At 37.5% G+C, this 20,431-nt stretch overlaps 1 protein-coding gene across 1 annotated transcript; it reads left to right on the top strand.

Moving 5' to 3' along the window:
- The first annotated feature begins 8,568 nt into the window (after positions 1-8,568).
- LOC120463642 (uncharacterized) lies at positions 8,569-19,070 on the top strand. Its single transcript, XM_039652902.2, has 10 exons — positions 8,569-8,657; positions 8,761-8,842; positions 9,045-9,267; positions 9,692-9,942; positions 10,043-15,438; positions 15,542-15,707; positions 16,353-16,564; positions 16,791-17,063; positions 17,211-17,317; positions 18,013-19,070. Exons 2-10 carry the CDS (start codon positions 8,774-8,776, stop codon positions 18,228-18,230), a joined length of 6,915 nt encoding a protein of 2,304 aa, XP_039508836.2. The 5' UTR covers positions 8,569-8,657; positions 8,761-8,773; the 3' UTR covers positions 18,231-19,070.
- Positions 19,071-20,431: the final 1,361 nt, after the last annotated feature.

Genomic DNA, 20,431 nt, shown 5'->3' with positions numbered 1-20,431 from the left:
TTGATCGCTCGTGTTGGTTTTCCTATATTGTTGCGGCCACGAATCGGCCGTAACAAATGGGGGCTCGTCCGATGCGTTTGTATGATTTTGTAGTCATTGTAAAATGCATCGGTAATTAGGAACGCCAGATGGTGTTTTCAGCAGCTCAGCTGTTTGCAAGTAAATGTGCCGAGAGCCCAATGTGAAAGTTGGATAGTCACTGTTTTTTTTTCAGTAGTTGATCACAAATGTTCTTCACTTATCCATGAGAAGAAAGGGAGGTAGGTGAGTAAAAAAAATTAAATACATTTGGAAGGTGATATAGAAATGCTGATAAGATGTACAGTATGTTTTACTCTTGTTTGGCATTTGATTAGTAGACTGATAAGAGCAGTTGAGATCTGGCATTGACGAAAAGGTTGTTTACCTTTTTTGGCGTGGTATGTAGCCTACATTGTTTATAGTGAGATGTGCGTGAGATTATATTCTTTAAATTTGCGTGAGATTATAGCGAGGTCAAATTGATGTTTGTCTTCTCATTTTGGTGATGTTTTTCTTGTTAGGCTGAAGCAACGTTTACGTTGACTCTTTATCATGTTAATTTGTTTTTTTTTGTGCTGACGCTGGGTTAAGGGCACTGCCGCTGTGTAGTCCCTCTCTGGTTTGTCCGAGAGGTGTCTGTACTGCCGGTATTAAGGCCATTGCACACCGAGTCCGAAATTCGCATCCGAAATTTTCGCACATTTAAAAAAAAATTCGACCTCACGTTATGTCAGTCACGCTTGCACACCGCCTCCGAAACTTTCGTCCGTCATAAAATTAATCGGATCGGGTTCGATTTTCTGCGTTTTTCGCATCCAGAGCCAGCATTTTGAGAGGTCTTTTGACAATTCAGGGCCGGGGGGAGCTCGTCCTCAAAGCATTTCACATATGCGCCGTGCTTTCAGTTTTGGTTTTCAATTCGATCAAGAAGTGTTTATGTTCTCTTCTCTATATTTGGATTATGAAATTAATAAACCTCCCCTTTCAATCAGATTGAAATTTAGGATCGAATAAGGTGTGATTGAGCAGCCTATTCGATAACTAATGTATTATTTGGGCACAATATACACAATAACAGCCTAGCTGTTCTGTCTGCCCAGCGCTTCCAACGGGCCGCGCGCTGGTGTGTGTTTGTCCGTGTGTGTGTCCATACCTGGTCCATACCAGACACACTGCCAGTCTCCGTTCAGAATCGATTGGTTCACGGAAATTGGTGGTCTTGTTTTTAATATGTGGCTCCAGAATCGCTAGCAAAGCATCGAACTGTCCCACTGACATTCTGAGGTAAATTTTGAATCGCTCCTTGAACTCTCCTTCCTCTCGGCGCAATTTCAGGATTGGATGGACGTAATATTTTCTCTTTCTTCTCTTTTCAATAAGAGAGAGGGCAAAAATCATCCTCACTGCTTGACGAATCCATTTGGTATTTTTGCGTTTTTTCCCGCAAAGGTTTAAGAAATACGCAACGGACTCGGTGTGCAAGGTTTCTATGCGTGACGAATTTTTAGGCTGACGAACACGAAAATACGCATACGAATATTTCGTGCTCGGTGTGCAATGGCCTTTAGACTTAGCCCTTGGTGGAAGCATGAAGTTTAGGGTTGAGGTAGTTTTGTGTGTAGGTAGTGGGGAAGGTCACTAAAAGTGAGGTTTCAAAAAAAAAAAAGGAAAAAAAGTTAAGATGACTACCTTGTTAGATGAGTTTTTTTAGTATCCTTGTGATGATGTACCGGGTACCATGACATCATCACAAGAGGGCCAGCCTGGGACTATTCTGAATGTACTATGTGTGCGGAGTTTAGGAATAGTTTTGTATGTATTCTAGGTTGACTATTTTTATGTGGATGAACAACTCCAAGTGTTTTGAATGATAATAGAGAGCCATTGTTGGTTTTAAATTATGTTTTTTTTTATACATTTGTATACATTTGCATATTATAGCACGTTTTAGATCTTATCTGTCTGAGCCAGTGTTTTGAGGTGGGTTCTGGTAGTGCGCATAGTCAGAACGTACAGAACATGTTCAAGATAGAGAGTGACATGAGTGTTAAATGTTTGAATTTGTCATTGTATGTTATGTATGTGACTGAGTCTTCCTAAACTTCTCACAGGCCTCTCGAAAACTTGTGACATGACAATCATACTGAGGAGAGCTTTAATAAGCTTTCTAAAAAGCAGTTATTGGAAGTAGCAGAAAAATATGCAATCAGCCGTACCACTAAAGAAAAGAGTTTAAAGGAGGGAGTGGGATTTGTTGTTAAAACGGCTCTTATCGATTTGGGTATTCTTGGATCTGAATCAGGGAAACCTGTAAGTGTTACTGAAGAAAGTAATGTTCCTGTTCGTATTCCTGCATCCCTGTCGTTTGAGGAGCAGACGGAGCTATTGCTCTTGGAAATGGAGAAGAGTCGAATAAATCAAGAAGCTGAGTTGCGAAAGTTGGACATTGAAGCTAAAAGGTTTGCTCTAATTAGGAAAGGTAAGCTGGGATACCACTCTGAGGTATTGCAGGCCCAAGTAGTTAGTCCAGCTCCAAAAATGGTTCATTAAGGCACAACAGAAGAGGGTTAAATATATACTAGATATTTTTTATTGACACATATCTTTCTATGACTTCTCTACAGACTTCTTGTTGCACATTTGGCAGCCTTTGTTTGAACATTTTATTTTGCAGGCCTTTCTGAAAAAAAATTCCAATGCCCTATCATATAGGAAGGCCTCAGGACAGGGTCCATTGATGGAGATCCTCAAGCAGGCAGCCAGGTGTTCTTCTTGAAGCTGGTTTCGGAAGTCTGTTTTCACCTAAGGACAAAGCGTTTTTGTCCCAAAAACGTACAATTAATTTTACAATTTTACAATTAATAAAATAAAATAATTATTTGTTGTGCTTGTCAAATTGATGTCCTTACCCTGTTCATCGTTGAGAAATCACGTTCACAGTTCACACTGGAAACTGGGATAACTAGTCCAATGGCCGCAAGAAGGCTCAGGCAGGGGTAGGTTGGCTCACTCATCAAACTCACTTGCCAGCAGTTTTATGATCTCCTCCTGGTCCTTGTTCTTGAAACAACATTTGACAGTTGGCACAAACATGCATAACCTTACTTCATATTCATAACAAATGTCTTGTCATGGTTATTGTAACAAGGTTCAGGGAAGAAGGAGGCAGGAACCGGATGACAATAAAAAAATAAAACTTTTTTTTAAACGAAATAAACAAATTACCTGCCCAAAATAAAACATAAATACCGGCCAGCAGCCCCTCGCGAACGACTGCTGGCTTACCAAAATAAAATATAAAACACAAACAAAAGCAGGCCTGTTCCTCTCTCGATCATCCACTCCGTCGCTCCCCCTTTATGCCTCCGCTCCTCCGTGAGAGATGCGAGACCGGTGTGCTTCACAGGTGCTGCTCATTAGCAATCGCACCATCCTGCTCACCACAGTTATGTTATGTGTTATGTCAGTCTTATGCACACCCCTTCAAGTAAAGTGTTACCAACGTTTTTATATTGATGCTATATTTGTTCTACTTAATGTGTGTTTCAAAGATGTGTTGCATGTACTTTGTGATGCATGTGAAACGAACGAAAAGAGACATTGTAAAAAAAAAGTTTTGTTAGTAAATGTTGTTAGAACATCTTTGGATTTGAGCGATACAGAGACCACAGAACTGAGAGTGTGTTGATGCTTGTTAATTCCTGTCCAATAACACCACTAAAAATACACATGTTTTGAAGGTATAAAACTCTTTTGCAGGATTACAGAGAAGCCCAAGTACATGTAGTTGTAAATCAGCACTGCACACCCAAAATGTAAATAAAAATGAGTGCAATAAAGAGAAAAGAAGAGAAAAAAAATGCTCCCTGAGATAAGCATACACACTTATAAACAGTCTGGCAGTTCCAACAAACCCTGAACTCCAACCCACAGTAACAAACTAAGTGAACTTCACTGACTAAATGCTGACTGGAAAAAAGAAAGACAAAATGCAGGCAGGGAAAGAGTAAATAAGAACTCAAAGGTGAAGTTCAACGAGTCCACAGAGAGTTTTTCTATATACATAAGAAACAGCAGGTCTAACATTTCATAACACTTCTCATCTGGACTGCTTTTGAACTCTACTGGAAACAACAATATTTTCTCCCTACAATGCTGTTTTGTCAGGACTTCACTGGAACAGAATATGAAAACTCAACCCGTACATCCACATAGAGCACTGATATCACAGTCATTGTTTAACATTTAGCCATACAATGGTGTAATTTGTTGCATTGTACAAAGATTAAAGTCCAAACTGACATTACATATTTCCACATTACATATTTTTTTCTCTGGAAGCTGGTCTAAATGGCCACTATCAGATATGGTATTGTATGTATAATATATTTCATTTATATTTACTCATGCCGAACAAACACATAGAGACACACACACACACACACACACATATATATATATACAGTATATTAAAAGGGGTGGATTGGAATCCACTGCTGGTTCAATGTACTGTATATGTAATAACCCAGACAGCAAACTGACATTGAATCAACGTGGAAACGACGTCTCTCATGACATTGAAACAACGTTGATTTTGCTCATCGAATTGAAACCAACGTCAGACGCGGCATTCTTCAAAGCTAAATGAAAATCGAAAATTGGTTTGCTTTCATAACGTTGAAACAACACGTTGATTTCAAGTTGATTTTCCGTTAGTTTTGAAAGAATGACGCGTCTGACGTTGGTTCAACGTTAATTCGATGAGCAAAACAATGTCAGATCAACGTTGTTTCGATGTCATATTTCCACGTTGATTCAATGTCAGTTTGCTATCTGGGAAGTAATTCATAATCATGGATGAGTATTTCTACATAAATCATCTCTATGTTCAATGAGTGATTCAAATATACTTTAATAATATGTTTACTGTGAGTGTTAACCAGCTGCTTTTAGGTACGTTCTGATGTGACCCTCAACGTGTGTCATCCACATATATCTGTTTTCTAGCTGACGAGTAAAGGTTACAGGGGTCCAACTATACGTGACTTCACTTGATTTACAGAATTGTTCCTTGTTCATGTGTATTTCTCTAGAAACTGAAGTGAATAGTAGCTGTACTTCTTCCTGAGGAGGGAATGTATTATCAGTATGTTTTGGTAGTCTGTCCTGTTGATATTTAGCTCAGACCCTCTTGGAGAAACTGTGATTCCTAGTGCTTTTGTGTGTACGTTGTGCAGGTCTTGTATAGGAGCTATGGCACACTTTGGCATGCAACAGACCCAAAGATGGCTTACTCTCACTCAGTGTTGGGTGTAACTAATTACTAAGTAATCAGTTACTGTAATTTAATTACTTTTCCCTTGAAAATGTAAAGTAAGGGATTACTCTTCATTTATCTGTAATTTAATTACAGTTACTTCTGATGTAATTGAGGTAAATATTGTGTATGGATCAATCTGATCTCACAGCGATTCGTATGCATTTTATGAGGTGTCTAAATATTACGACTAGAGCCCGACCGATAAAGTATTTTGAAGGCCGATACCGATACAAATATTTTGGGGTTTTAAAATCCGATATTCCGATATATCGGCCGATATTTTATTTATTTATTTTTTAAACGACATGATAGTCACAAATTTTGTCATGCTTATTTGAGTTAAGAGAACTGATGGGGACGTTCTTTTAATTGTTATTCAAGCAATGCATGTCTCGTGACCAACTCAACGAGTGTTGCCAACAGGAACGGTGTAGAGTGCCCTCTGGTGGACGAACTATACAACTCCAACACTCATGTCATGATTCAAGCGTGTTTTGTCCGTTTTTATTTTATTTTTGAAATATTCATTTATCGGCCATTATAACTGCCGATACCGATAGTTTGGAAAATGCCTAATATCGGATGATAATATCGGTCTACCGATATATCAGTCTGGCTCTAATTACGACCGCACTCGTACAAATTCGTATAAATTATTGTAAAATATGTATGGAAAAAGTGTGAAATGTAATGAGATCAGACACAAAAAAATAGTGGGTTTAGCATCAAAATATATTGTCTGATGCTAAAAAGTATGTTTTTATAATGTAACCTTCTCCACCTTGGTCAGTTTAAGGATAATTCATGCAATTTTATAGTGTTTATTTGAAAGAATTAAAACAGATTCATGTCTATCCTTGTATTATTCAGCTGGTTGAGATTGATATGGGATTTTGAAAGTAATTAGTAATTAAAAGTAATTAAATACTTTTTAGAGAGAGTAATTCGTACAGTAATCTAATTACATTGTTGAAGAGGTAATTAGTAACTAGTAATTAATTACTTTTTTAGAGTAACTTACCCAACACTGCTCTCACTACATACTCTCTACATAGGCGACATACTCTCCGATCTATCCATGTGTGGAAATTTTATTAGACTATATGTGTTCTTGGCCAATCAAAAACTGCAACCTGAAGCAAGGACATAGCTTAGACCTTGGTGAAGGGTATAACTGCTGTGATCTCTGTAACTGTAAGCGGGGCGGCCTACAAACTCCTGTGTGAGCCTCGAAGCTGAATTCTGCTGATGAAACTATCTTCTTTTCTTTAATTTATTATAATTCTGACTCTGGTGTCACGTTTTTTGGATTCATTGTCTCACCCTCGCTATGTGTGTGTGTGTTGTATCAATGGACGTGGCTCATCGGTATGGCTCGTTATCTCCGCTGATGAGCTGATCAGCTTTTCCGAATGAGGATGTCCTATACAGTATATATTGTTTGTCACTTCGTCTTGTCTTTGTCAGATGGTTGTGGAGGTTCTCCAGTGTTTCACGGTTCTCTTGCTGCAGTTCCTGTTTCACCATCTGCCCACTGAGTCTTGAGTTACCTATCCTGGAAATATTCCTGTCAGCCTTTTCTTTGGACCTACACTGCCTTCAGAAACACCAGTATTCACTTGCTATTGAATCCTTGACTGCTCTTTTCGTGCCATGACATCCGGGTCTTCATTCATCATATCTGGTTCTGGGTGAAACTGAATAGCCCTTACAATATATACAGTATGTGTGAACAATGCATTCACATTTATATGGGAAAATGTATGTGCATGTGCACAATAAAGGATAACACTTTGTAAAAATTACATGTAATGCTATTTAAGTCTTCATTTTAAAATATTTTATATGTATCAATATGAAGAGTTCAGATGCAAAAGCCTCTAAATGCCATTTGAAATTTTCTTCTTTAATGATGATTTTTATCAAACTTGTATATTTAAGTTCAGTAATTTCACTTAAATAACAATTAATAGATAATCATCATTGCCATTTAAGTGAAATCACTGAACTTAAATATACAAGCTTGATAAAAATGATCATTCTAGAAGAAAATTTCAAATGGCATTTAGAGGCTTTTGCATCTGAACTCTTCACATATAGCCATACATGGTCAATGCATATATTGCAGTATATTGAAAAATATAAGCACAGGTTTACCATTTATGGAAATCTATTATGTAATATATCGCATTATATATTGGAGGATATTCCCATATAATTTTGTTTCGTAAGGGTAAAACCACCCCCTTCAAAAGCCCTATGTGACTACTTGGACCTGAATACTTGGGAGCTGAACTAATATATTCTGTTTCCTTTAGGATATTGACTCTGTTCTGAAATCATTGTCCATTGGTTTTATATTTTGATATTTTTTGTGACATTTCATTGGTTAAAAAAATATTTTAGCTTTACCTTTCATTGTTAAAATACTTCATACTTGTCTTGACTTATTTTTCACCAATAAACTTGAATCTATCTTTTAAATAAAGTAATAAAAATAAAATTATATATGTAAAATTAAATAAAATTTATAAAATATATAAAATTAAAAATGAATAAAAAACTGTTTGACTGCATGCTTTAGTAACTGTTTTCTACTCTTGCACTGACAGAGTTTTCATTTACACTAATATAATTTTCATTTAAGCTTCCTGAGTTTTTTTATTCACCATGCGGATGATTCTCATTAGATGTTGAGTTTTTGATTGACAGCTTCTTGACCTGAAAGTGAAGACTTTTGAGTGTGTTTACAAGTGAGACTGTACGCAACTTCATGTTTAATTTTAGTGATATTTTGTTTTAGAATTGTATCTATATTTATTTTCTATCTACAGCTTCTTTGTTGTTTTCAGGAGCAGTGTTGCTTCATTTTGTCTACTGGACTTTGGTATGATACAATAAATATATGAATGTAGCCAATAAACAATCAAATTTCTGCAGAAAACGTTAATGAGTTACTTTACAGCTTCCTTAGAAACATGATTGGTTTTATAATAAGCGGCCTTTGTCCTTCCCCACTGATGAATGTGCTCTTCAGAAAGTTCAGCTGTGCTTTATTAATACTTTAATTGGCCAGACATAATATATAACTCCAAAGAGTTCTTGTTAAGACAATAACTGATAAGAAATGAACAAGAACCCAGAAGTTACACCACTGGCAAATTGTACTTTGTCCGTATTTAGGTCTATAATTCCTAAGCTCAGCCCCTTCTGTCCTCTCATCACTCTGATGGATGGTTTATAAAGAGCATCAGACTGCATGAGATGCTTCACTTTTCCCACAGACACCGACTTCTCTGCACAGGAATGAAATCAGGTATTCAGAATTGTATTTTAAAATAACGCAATTCCAGTTTTTTGGAATCTTACCATGCCTAACCTTTAAATACTGACCAATGTTTACTTTTTTACTGTAACAGAATATCCTGAATAATGGGGGCCCAGGTTTCAGTCGTCAACCAGACTCCTTATACCTGGCACTTTGCCACCCAGGACAGAGGGGTAAGAACTTTTGCATTCATGTCACCAGATTATTTATGAAATTATGTCTTATAATTTTTTTTTCCCGCTAGTTAACGTCTTCTGATTAGCCAGAAAATAACTGAAAGCATGATGCACTATCTTACAATGTCAGTCTGTTCTTTACATTTCATTTTATTGACTGCTTTAGTGATGGAGACTGTTGTATAATTCTTCTCCTTAGTTTACTCGAGTCAATCCCGGCGGCAGAGCACAGTATGAGGAGAAGAGATTAATCCATCGGTACATCTACATCAGATATGACCGTCACACGTGGAACAGTTTTAGGTACGAGTTTAACACCCATAAAGGCGACGCCTCCTTCATCTTAAGGGAAACCTATGACCGTTCCCAGATTCAGATGCACTGCACCTCTGAGGGCGGCACTCATTTCTGTCCCAACTATGGTAAGTTTCTGCAAGTATATCAGTTCTGCACTACACTATACAGCCAAAAGTATGTGCACCCCTGACCATCACACCCATATATGTTTGTTGAACGTCCCATTCCAGATTTATTTCCCCTTTGCTGTTATAATAAATCTCCACTCTTCTGGGAAGGCTTTCCGCTTGATCTTAAAGCAAGGCTGTGGGGATTTGAGGTTTTTTTAATATTATAGTAATATCTTAATTGATGATAGTAGTAGAGATAAAAAGATCCATTGAGACCCATCCAATGCAGTCTCAATTGTGTGGTTAATACAAACAATAGAGCCATTTCTAATGTACAGCTGCATGTGGCTAGAGCGGAGTGATAGCGGTTAATTATTTCGAATCGAGTAACCTGTACATTGTTTCTAATCTTGTGGTGTTTGATTATATCTTTAAACAGGAAAAATAGAAGAAGACGAAAAACAAAGACAGCAAGAGGAGGAAAGAAGACGTTTGGAACGTTTGGAACGTGAGCAAAGGATTCAACAGGAGCTGGACAAAGAGAGTGAATCATCCAGTCTCAAGCTTTCTCGAGCAACTGAGCGACTTCGTGAAAAACAAAGCTTCAGAGGTCACGAGCAACATCAAGAACGTACACAAGTTCTCCATCAGCAAATAGAAGATGACGCTGCTGCCATCGAGAGGGATGAGGTATGAATAATTTGGATTGAGCAACATAACTGTATACAGCGTCATGTGATAAAATATAACTTTGTACTGAGACCCATTTTTGTTTTGCAAATTTATGTAGGTTGCCGATGTCAAAGAAAAATTCAAAGACATGTTGTTAAAGTACCAGATCACAGAAGATCAAAAGATACAGCATGACCAGATTTGGGACAGGATTAATAGGCTCCAGAATGAACTTGCTGTTCAATATTGTAGAGAAAACAATCTTTCAGTGTGGTCTGAGTTTACATTTGATCATGCTATAAGATATAATGAGCTATCTCTTACAGAAAAGCTTACAGTTCTTGAGGCATCTCTACAGTTCATTCTGCACAGTAGCACTGAAGATCCCAAAGATGATGAAGATCAGCCACTTGGCTGGGAGAAAAAGTATGACTTTCTCTTGGGTTTGGTGGAGCAGCTTCATGCCACAAATGCAACTTTGGCAGAACACATTTTACTAAATGTACTTGACATAATCTCAGAGCTTTCACTACAAAGTAGGGACATTTTGGGTCAAATGTTGTTCAACAGAATCTGGACCCCAACAGAAATAATGCTCTTCATTTGCAAAAGTCCAGGTATCAAATGTGATCAAGTGGATTCAGTTCTCCACACAGCACAAACCTACCACCTGGACTGCATCCACGTTCTCTCTGCTCTTATGAATGAAAACCCTCTAATGTTTCTTGAAGAACAAATAAAAAACGACAAGGATAAAGATGCTGATACAATTGTGAAGGAACTTCGTGAAGCAAACTGTCCAGAGAAAGTTTTGGTGCTGGTGAAGGATGTGCTGAGATACTTAGAGTCGGAACTCCCAAAATATCAAATGGTGGACCTTACTGAAGAAAAAATCACTGATTTGAAAAAGAAGATAACATCCCTTAATCTTACAAACCCAGATATCAACATTCTGAAAGACGTATTAATTGGAATGTCAATAGCAGTGCAAGACTGCTCAACAATCACCACAAAAGACAACAAAAAAATTCAAGGCTATTTTCCAAGATGTACACAACTAGCATCATTGCTTTTGCTCCTCCTAGCACAGCTGACAGGAGATAAAGGATGTCTTCTAGAGATTGGCACAGGTGAGGGCAAGTCCTGTATCTTAGCCATGTTTGCAACAATTCTGGCCATCCGTGGAACAAAAGTGGACATTGTGACAAGCTCTCCAGTTCTAGCCAGACGAGATCAAGAAGAGTGGAGAAAGTTTTTTGAAATGTTTGGTGTCACCTCGTCTGTAGTACCTCCACGTTACTCAAGTGACTATTCACCAGAGGAACAAGAGGAACATCTTAAAGATGCTTACAGGCAACAAATAGTATATGGCACAGTAGGAGTCTTTGCAGCAGACACACTTAAACAGGAATTTGAGAAGAGGACTACTCGTGGTACAAGACCATTTGAGCTTGTAATTGTGGATGAAGTGGACTACATGACATTGGACAATGGAGTTCAAGTAACATTCTTGTCCCATGAATCTAGTGGATTTAGGCACGTGGAGCAAGTGCTTTCCAACATATGGGCCATGATATCTACTTGTCAACCAGTTGAAATGCTTGAAACAGGGGAGATAAAATGGGCAACAAGGATACAGTACTTTCATAAAGCCGTAACAGCAGCTGTCATGGGACTGGAAACAGAAAGCTTTTCAGCAAATGAGATCTTGATACCCGGAGTGACTTTGGAATTTTACACTCAGGAGGACATTGAAATGATACGTCAAGCTGAACGCAAGGAAGGAATTGAAGATGATGGGAAAGAGGACAGAATGTCCAAAGCATTATCTGAAATCATGAAGAAACTTGGAGTTTCACAACAGTATGATCTTCTGAGTATATTTGAGGAGGTCTTGGAGAACAGTGCAGTGTTTAAGTGCTATACGTTAGAGAATAAGAAAGCAAAATGCTTTGAAGCTCAGGAAAAACGAGGTGACCTTAATGTTGAAATGCTGCTGCTGGAAGGAGGACTGGCTTGTGAAATCATGTCTGAGAAATCCCTCATTGATGCAACTGTAAGCACAATAAAGTCATATATCAAGTACTCAGATAACCTCCAAACAGTCGAAGCATCCACCAACTTCATTGTCATCCCTGTTTTCTTGAAAAGCTACGTTGAGAATCAGTTACCAGTTTTTGTTGAGAATGCACTAAAGGCTGTTGAGATGTCACGAGGCCGGGAATACATGATCGACACCTCACCGGCCGCTGAAAGAGTTGCTGATAGTCATGAAAAAGACGAGTATAATGCAATAATTCCAGTGGACTTCAAAGCGAGCGGTGTGCTAGAGAAAAACAAGAAGTGGGGTAATGGTCTGCAACAATTTTTGGAGTTCAAACACCAACTTGCGATTTCTCCAATATCCAACGTAACAAACTACATGTCAAATTTCCATTATTTTCAAAGGTATCTCAGTGGGAGTGGTATATTTGGGGTTTCTGGTACATTAGGAGGTAAGGCAGATCAGGACTTTCTGGCAAGACATTATAAAGCCAAGAGCTACACTGTACCTGCACATCGCCATAAAAGGGTGGTCGAGCTTCCAGTCGTCCAGGTGAAAGGAGGGAATCACCAATGGATTCAGACCATTTGTGAAACTTCACGGAAAGTTGCAGAGAGAGGACAAGTTGTCTTGGTAATTTGTGAAGATGTTAAAACAGCAGATGAACTCCATGAGAAAATAAAAGATGGTGGCAGATTTAAGGCAGAACAGATTACTCTGTACACAATCAGTGAGAAGCACAACATTGAAAGAGAGAAATTCTGTGCAGGCAGAATCATCATTGCTACAAATCTCGGAGGACGCGGTACAGACATCAAAGTTGATGAAAGTGTGAATAAGTGTGGTGGTCTTTTCGTTCTACTTACTCACTTTCCACCCAACCGAAGAGTGGAGAAACAAATATTTGGTCGTACATCTCGAAAAGGCAATCCTGGGATGGTCCAGATGGTTGTGAACTGTGATCATCTGGCACCAGCTTACCAAGGTCAGTCTGTGGAAATCATGCGCCAGCTAAGAGAGGATTATGAAACTAAACGAATTCACGACATGGAAAGTGATGAGCTGGTTGAAATAAACCTAAAGGAAAATCTTTTCTCCACATTTTGTACATTGCTGAAAAACTTTGATGGGCATTACACACAGCAAGAAAAACTGGACCCCATGCGAATGCAGCTCCAAAATATTCCTGATTGCTTTAAACGTCATCAGCATAAGTTTGATTATCAGCCAGCCATCAATGGCTTGAAAGAATCCTGGGCCTTGTGGTTGACCCTTCACGAAGATCACATTAATAGGCATGATGACTTCAGACAACTTGAAGCAGACCTTATCAGGACAATAAACGAAACAAGTGTAAAGTTGCTGAAAGGAGAATGTGATAATTTCTATGATCACATCAAACAGGCAATTGTAAGAACTGATCTACACTGCCGCGACAAATCCAACAATGCCTTTGGAGCCAAATCCTATTGGCAAAAAGTTGTTAACTCAGACCCACACTACAAGGCTGTGGCACTCTATAACCAGGCGTACATCACCATCAACCTCGGTAAGGGTAACTATAAAGCAGACGCTATGAAACTGCTGGAAGACGCAAAGGAATCCATTGATGTCTACGTCTCAGAAGTTTCAAACACAATGGTCTCAAGTAACTTATCAGTCACTGGTAACAAAGAGCAGAGTTCAGACAACAACAACTTTCAGAGTCAAATGGAGGCCAGAATGAATATCTTTAAGTCTTGGAAGACGTACATTGATAATGCATTGGGTAAACTTAAAGAGCTGGAGAAAAACAAAAGTGACGCCATTACAGAAGACTGTTCAGTTTACACTCTGTCTGAAGAAAAAAACTTCATCGTCACTAATGAGCTGAGATCGTTATATGACTATGGCCTCGGTGTTGTTTTTGAGGTCAAAAAGAAGCCCAAGTTCTGCATTGATGCTTTGATATGTTTCATTCTCGGGGTGGTGCAGGTTCTCGCTGGGATTCTTATTTGTGCGCTGACACTTGGAACAGCCAGTCAGTTTGGAATGGGCCTGATTTCAGAAGGAGTGTCTGACATGATCAGTGGAATAGAGGGGATGATAAAGGGCACATTTGATTGGGTGTCATGGGCAATATCTAAGAGTATCAGCATTGGGCTTGCTTTGCTAACGGCTGGCTTTAGCGTTATCAAGAAAGCAGTTACTGCAGTGTTTAAAATGACAAAAAGTATCCTCAATGGTACAAAGTCGTTCTCTTCTGCTGCTTCTGAATTCATCAAGTCAGGAAAGGCAATGTTTACCTCATTCAAAGGAAGTGTTAAATCTGGTTTATCATCCCTCGGTAAAGAATCTCTTAAGTCTGCAATGAAAAACATGACATCTTCATCAGTAGTCAAACAGAACTTCAAATTTGCGACTAAATATGCAGTTCAGGAAATCGGGAAAAAGTCTGTGCTCACTGCCATGAACTACGCAATTGATGCAACACTTCAGGAAATCTTTAAGAAGATTTTACAAAGCAGTTTTGAGGAAGTTGTTACTAAATCGGTGAAGCAGAACAGTGAACTGGATCAGGCTCTTGTCGAATTCATCAGCTCAGGCATTTCGAAAGCTGCCTTGAAAAAAGACAATTTCAAGATTGACCAAAAATATGAGAAGCAAATAAAAAAATCAGTTGGTATGCTCTGTGAAGAGATAATTCCTAGTATCATTCTGGACTGTACCACAGCACTGGACGTTATCAGCAAACTCTCTGAGGTGTGTGAAGAAGCAACAGAGCTTATGAATAAAGCAAAACTGTCAGGTGTGATTGAAACAGCAAAGCTGTTTCTGAAAGTAGCCGAGTACTCAACAAAACTCTGTCAAATATTGGGAGCTGTACCAACAAAGGACATTATAGACCAGAAATTTGTTCCTGAATTACTGGAGAGCATCAGTGAGCTTGAGAAAGACATGACAAAGTATGACCAAGATGGACGTCACAATTTACATGATGTCCAACGCCTTAAAGGAGAACTACTAGAGATTATCGCACAGAAAGTTTCTGAGCAATTCATCAGTTCCTGTTCTGAAAATATGACTTCTTTAATGACCAGCACATTTAAGAGACAGGTGAACAGTGCTGCAGGACAGGCGGTAGACAAGGTCATGCACAGACATAAGACTCAGCGTTTCTTTGATGACCAGAGAGGAAAACACAACAAGAAATCTGCGAGCCACAAGGAAGTGGAACAACTATCAGATGCGGACAAAACTAAACTAATGCAGTTTACAGAAGAAATGTGCAAAACTGATCAGCCTGTCAAAGCTCTCGATGTGTACGTGCTTACAAAAAGTAAACTCCTCGATGGAAAAGGAATTAAACTCACTGTCGTTGATGAAAATGGGAAACAGCTCACTGAGGAACTTTACCCAGGAACCACCAAATCAGCAGGCAATATAAAACTGAGATTAACCAAATCTGCAAGAGCCCCACATACATCACAGTAAGACTAATTACTAGAGCATTATAAAGCGCATATATATAAGTACATTTCGGTTCATGTTTATGTACTTTGTTTACTGACTGTGGTTACTTTTATGAAACAGAGCTGATGCCCAGCTCTACAGCGGCCATTTTGACATTGTGCAGGATGACGGCAAGATAATCAGCGTTAACTCGGATCATCACGATGCTCTTTATCATGCTCTAGCACAATCAACGGGCAGTAAGATGGAGGACGCATTGGTGCTACGTAAGAAAGTGAAAAATGAGGTGAGTATACAAAAATTCATGGCTCTGATTTCTTCATGGACAATGGGCCTCATTTAGCTATCTAACTTAGAAACAAGTGCAGAAATCATCGTACGACAGGGTTCATGAAACATTAGTATGCTGCCAATCCCATTGTGTAAAATAAATTATCATATGTTGATAATTGTGGTAACTCAAAATAATTGTCATTTGAAAATCACAACTCTATAAATTCACATTTTAAAAGCCTTGAACCTAGAGTTCTACGAAATAACCTGGCCAAGAAGAGGAAGTGATCATGAAAAGAGAAATTGATCTTATTCCAAACCACCTGTTACCCTCATAAGTGCAATTTATATGAATATTAAATACTGGTTATTAAAATTAAACATTTACAAACATAAACACAAAGCCAGATTTTCACTCTGATTGACTCTGAAATGTACTGAAATCACTGGCTGTTTCTTAGACAGACTGACCAACCAACCAACAGATAGCAAAACCGTGTGTTGTAGTAGTCGGTGTTTGGATTGGCGTTATTAAAGAGAGTGGATTGAGTTTATTTTAGTGTTGTGATGGAGCCAGCAAGAAAGAGAATTCGTTACCTGCACATGTGACGACAGATAATCAGGATTGTGTTTAATCTCACACTTAATTTCTTATTAGATCCAGACAAACCTTGAATCGTACAAACCCCTTCTCCAGAGAGAATACGACTTCAGTCACAACAACCCCAGGACATACAACATAACTGGAGGAAGTGGAAAGGAGACTGACGTTGCTCTGCAGAAATACTTACAGAGTGTTAAATTCATCAGAAGTGACGAACGTATCCTCATCAAAATGTACCATCTTGGATTTGTTGGTGAATATAACAGGTAAAGTTTCTGATTGCTGAAGCTGTTATTTATTCACAACACAATAGGACTGTTACTGGAGATCCACAACGGAAAAAGAGAAGATTCACCCAAAACACAAATATATATAATTTAGATATTGAAAAATTCTATAGCTGTATAATATTGTGATAACTATATTAGGTAGCAAATTTCATGCTAGTTTTATTGTATCAAACTGTCAGTAATTCTCATTCTCTCTGGACAGTGTTCAAAGTGCCCGAAAGTCCAGTAAGAACAACACTGGGACACTCAACACGAGCCATATTCCACCCAAGGACTCCATCAGACTAGCTCTGAAGTTCATAGAAAACCCAAACTCAGTGAGCGAGTTTAAAAATAAAAACCCAGAGCTTAATAAACTGATCAGCAGCATAAAGACTGACATTAATGGACAGAACTTGATTGCCATGGAAGTTCTGGGACAAGATCACAGACGAGCTTTAACTACAGGCCCAAGCAGCCGCTCACAGATGGCCAGGTAACCTTCACAGTTACGGATCAAATCCTCATGCAAGACAGTTATACTGAATGAACACTACAGGAATTTAGAGTAGGATTTAACATTGAATATTTTCGGTACAGCATCACAAAGGTTAAATCGGCTTCTAACATTGTTTTTTTACAGGAAACTTCTAGCAGACACAATGATTAGTGGAGACATGGAGCTTCTGCTGAAACGCTGCATGACTCTTCATCACCCGTTTACCTCTCAAAAGCTCAGAGAGGCTCTAGGTGAGAAACTCTTGAGGTTGTAATCCTGCAAAACATGTGTATAAACTATCCTCCAAACTATCCTGTGATTTCCTAGGGTTTTTATGATAGACACGATAATGTAGCAGCTTTTATGGTGGAAATATAATCTTTGACTGATTAGATAAGAAAGATTAAAGAGTGTTATTGTCATAAAAAATGTAAAAAATTGGCTGTAAAAAATTGACAAGACAATCTTGTAATTTAGTCAAAATTAATGTTTTTCGTAATGGTAATGAGGTGTTGTTTTGATTCTTCTTTGTGAATATGAAACTATTCCAAGCATATGTTTTTTTAGTCATTTTTACCAAAAGTGCATTTTCTGTTATTCTACATACATCTTTTACTGTAAATACTGACATATAAAAACAGCCAGCGGAAATGTTTTGTCTATATGATAAGATCTGACCATAGACCATTGTAAAATTGTTATTGATCTCTTTTAGAAAAACACACATGTGAAATGTTATTGCTTTGAAATTTATCTTGTATAAATTTTGTCGTCTTATAGGGATAGTTCAACTAATTAATTTTATAGTGTACAGCTCTTTCGTCAGCGTTGTTGCTGTCATTAAATGCACTTTAGAAATGAACTGGACTGAAGATATTAAATGTAAAGCATAGAGTAAAAGCTGTTGTGTTGTTGCACTTGATAATATTCTTGTGTGTAACTCCAGGTGACAGCGTACTGTCCCAGAGCTGTGTTTTGTCGGATGAAGGCATCCGAGGCTACTATAAAGCAGGATACCGAAACCTGGTGTCGGAGTACGTCCGTGTGGGAATCCTGGATCAGACGCAGCGCGAGCGTCTGGAGGAGTGGGTGAATCAGGATCGACACGAGGACACCAACACCGAGGAGTACGCACAACTTCTGCAGGGATTACAGGGAAAATGAACACCTCATGATGAAGATGGTGGTGGTGATGAAGATGATGGCTATAGAAAGTAGGAAATGATTGATCTCTGGCCCTAAAATCACATTTATGACAAAAAGCAGCATTTTAGCAATTCTATTGGTGATCATTTTGGTAATTGTAAGCATTTATTTCTAGGAGTTACTTCAGTTTTCATGGTAATCATTTTTTAATGTGTGTGAAGTTTAAACATGTAAATTTTACAGGGTTACTCCACAGAACATGAATTGAGTTCCAAACATAATAATGTTTTGAGTTGAGTGAATAAATTACAAAAATATATAACCGTAATGAAATCAAAAAGCAATTTTCAGCTTTTCTTCAGTAGACTCAATGTAAACACTGCTCTGTAGTGTACAACAGGAATGTACACAATTGTATGCTTATTAATAGAGAAATAACACACAGTACAATTATTTTAGTGAAATGAATGGAGTTTTTAATTTTAATAAACGTTTTGAAGATGATTGCGGTGATGAAGATGATGGCTATAGAAAATAGGAAATTATTGATCTTTACTCCTATATAAAAAGCATTTTGGCAAGTAAAGATTGCTTGATATATTGATGATCATTTATTTCTAGGGAGGAGTGATAGAGCATTTAAAAATCTAAATCAGTAAATGTCTAGAAACAGGAAAAAATGGCAAAAAGAGAGTTTTATTGTAGTTACTTGTATTGTACTTCAAATCATATAATTCTTTATAATTAGTGAAATGTAAAACATGTAAAAGTTTTGTTACTAATCTGCATGATGCTGAAGAATGATTTATACTGATCTAATTTTCTGAAACTTTTGCCAATAAAATTTGATTATTTTAATTTTCTGCCTTTTTTATTTTTAAACATGAGGTTATTATGTCCACTTACCCATCCTCAAATAAGCAACACAGAAAGTAGGAAAGTAAAAACATGGTGGAATTGACCAAATATACAAAGCAAGAAAAAAAAAAGAACCGTAAATGATAAATGTCTTTATAACCGTGTTTCGTGTGATACAGGGTTGCTTTATAAATATATAAAGTTTTTATTTTTATTAACTCTGAGATGATTAAAAATATTTTACAAAAGAAAAACAATCTATAATCAATGCTTGTTTGTGACCTGATCCAGCAAAATGAGTCACAGTGACCCAAATGTAAAAAATTAGATTTTGGTGTTAATGGAAAGAGGACACTATAAGCTTTCAAATGATATCTTAGTCAAAGTCATACTTTGAATGATTGTAAAGATATACACATTTGAATTCTGGTCGTCTGCCCTTTTTTCTATTTGAAAACCTGAGAAAATCGTTTTTGCCGTTTTTTTTAGTTTTTTTTTTTATGTCTTTCAAAATCCATTGCATTTTAAGGGATAAACTATTTTTTTTTTAGCTTAATTTGACCAAATACATTTATATATAAATGCGATTTAACCAGACTGAAGCTCAAATTAATTTAAGTTTTTTGGAATAAATAATTAAAAAGGCACTTTTACAAAAATGTTCTAAAATCAGAAAGATTGAACAGAGGTGCCAGAGAGAAATTCACTTTTTATACGGATTAGCCCAGTCTGTTTTCTTTCGTTTTGAATGGTTCCATTTAAAAGTAGACATTTAAATATATATATTTCTCAGGTCTGTGAGACCAGCCTGGTCTCACAAATAAAACATATTATGTCTACGTAAATAAAAAGGGTCAAATACGTATGGTATTTTACGTATTTACAGTGCCTTTTACGTATTATATGGACGTAATTTCAGGTTCGATACGTATCTAAATGTACGTAAAAACAACCCAAAATACGTAGAGATAAGACGTGTTTAGACTGGTCAGTAGCCTCCTATATAAGCAGGCTTTTTTAAATGCGTATCTTCTTAAGTTTATATTGAAGACTTGATTTTCTACTAGGCCTTGTGAAATGTGAATTATAAACATTATGGTGTCGTTGTTTTGTTTTGATTTTAAAATAAATAATACTCTGACGAAACCAGAAAAGACCGCGTTCCCGACCGGATTCATTTCAGAGTTGCAACAGATTCCGAGACGGTGTTGACATTTCACGTTCAGGTGAGGACATTTATTTATTTACGTTACATTTGAATATATTTATTTGACTATATTTATAATTGTTATCTTTTTTTATGAAATATGTTCCAAGTAGTCAGCTGTTGTTTTTTTGCCAAAGAACGACGTATTTCTGGC

Source organism: Pimephales promelas, chromosome 24 (genome assembly GCF_988280905.1).
Source record: "Pimephales promelas chromosome 24, fPimPro1.hap1.1, whole genome shotgun sequence".
NCBI lineage: Eukaryota > Metazoa > Chordata > Actinopteri > Cypriniformes > Leuciscidae > Pimephales > Pimephales promelas.
This window is presented reverse-complemented; position numbering and strand designations above follow the sequence as displayed.

Bases quoted from the DNA above. Each gene is read 5' to 3' on its own strand.
- LOC120463642 (XM_039652902.2), top strand. From the start codon at position 8,774: ATGGGGGCCCAGGTTTCAGTCGTCAACCAGACTCCTTATACCTGGCAC. The intron at 9,268-9,691 runs GTAAGTTTCTGC...ATCTTTAAACAG, and splicing joins TCATTTCTGTCCCAACTATG to GAAAAATAGAAGAAGACGAA. The intron at 17,064-17,210 runs GTAACCTTCACA...GTTTTTTTACAG, and splicing joins AGCCGCTCACAGATGGCCAG to GAAACTTCTAGCAGACACAA.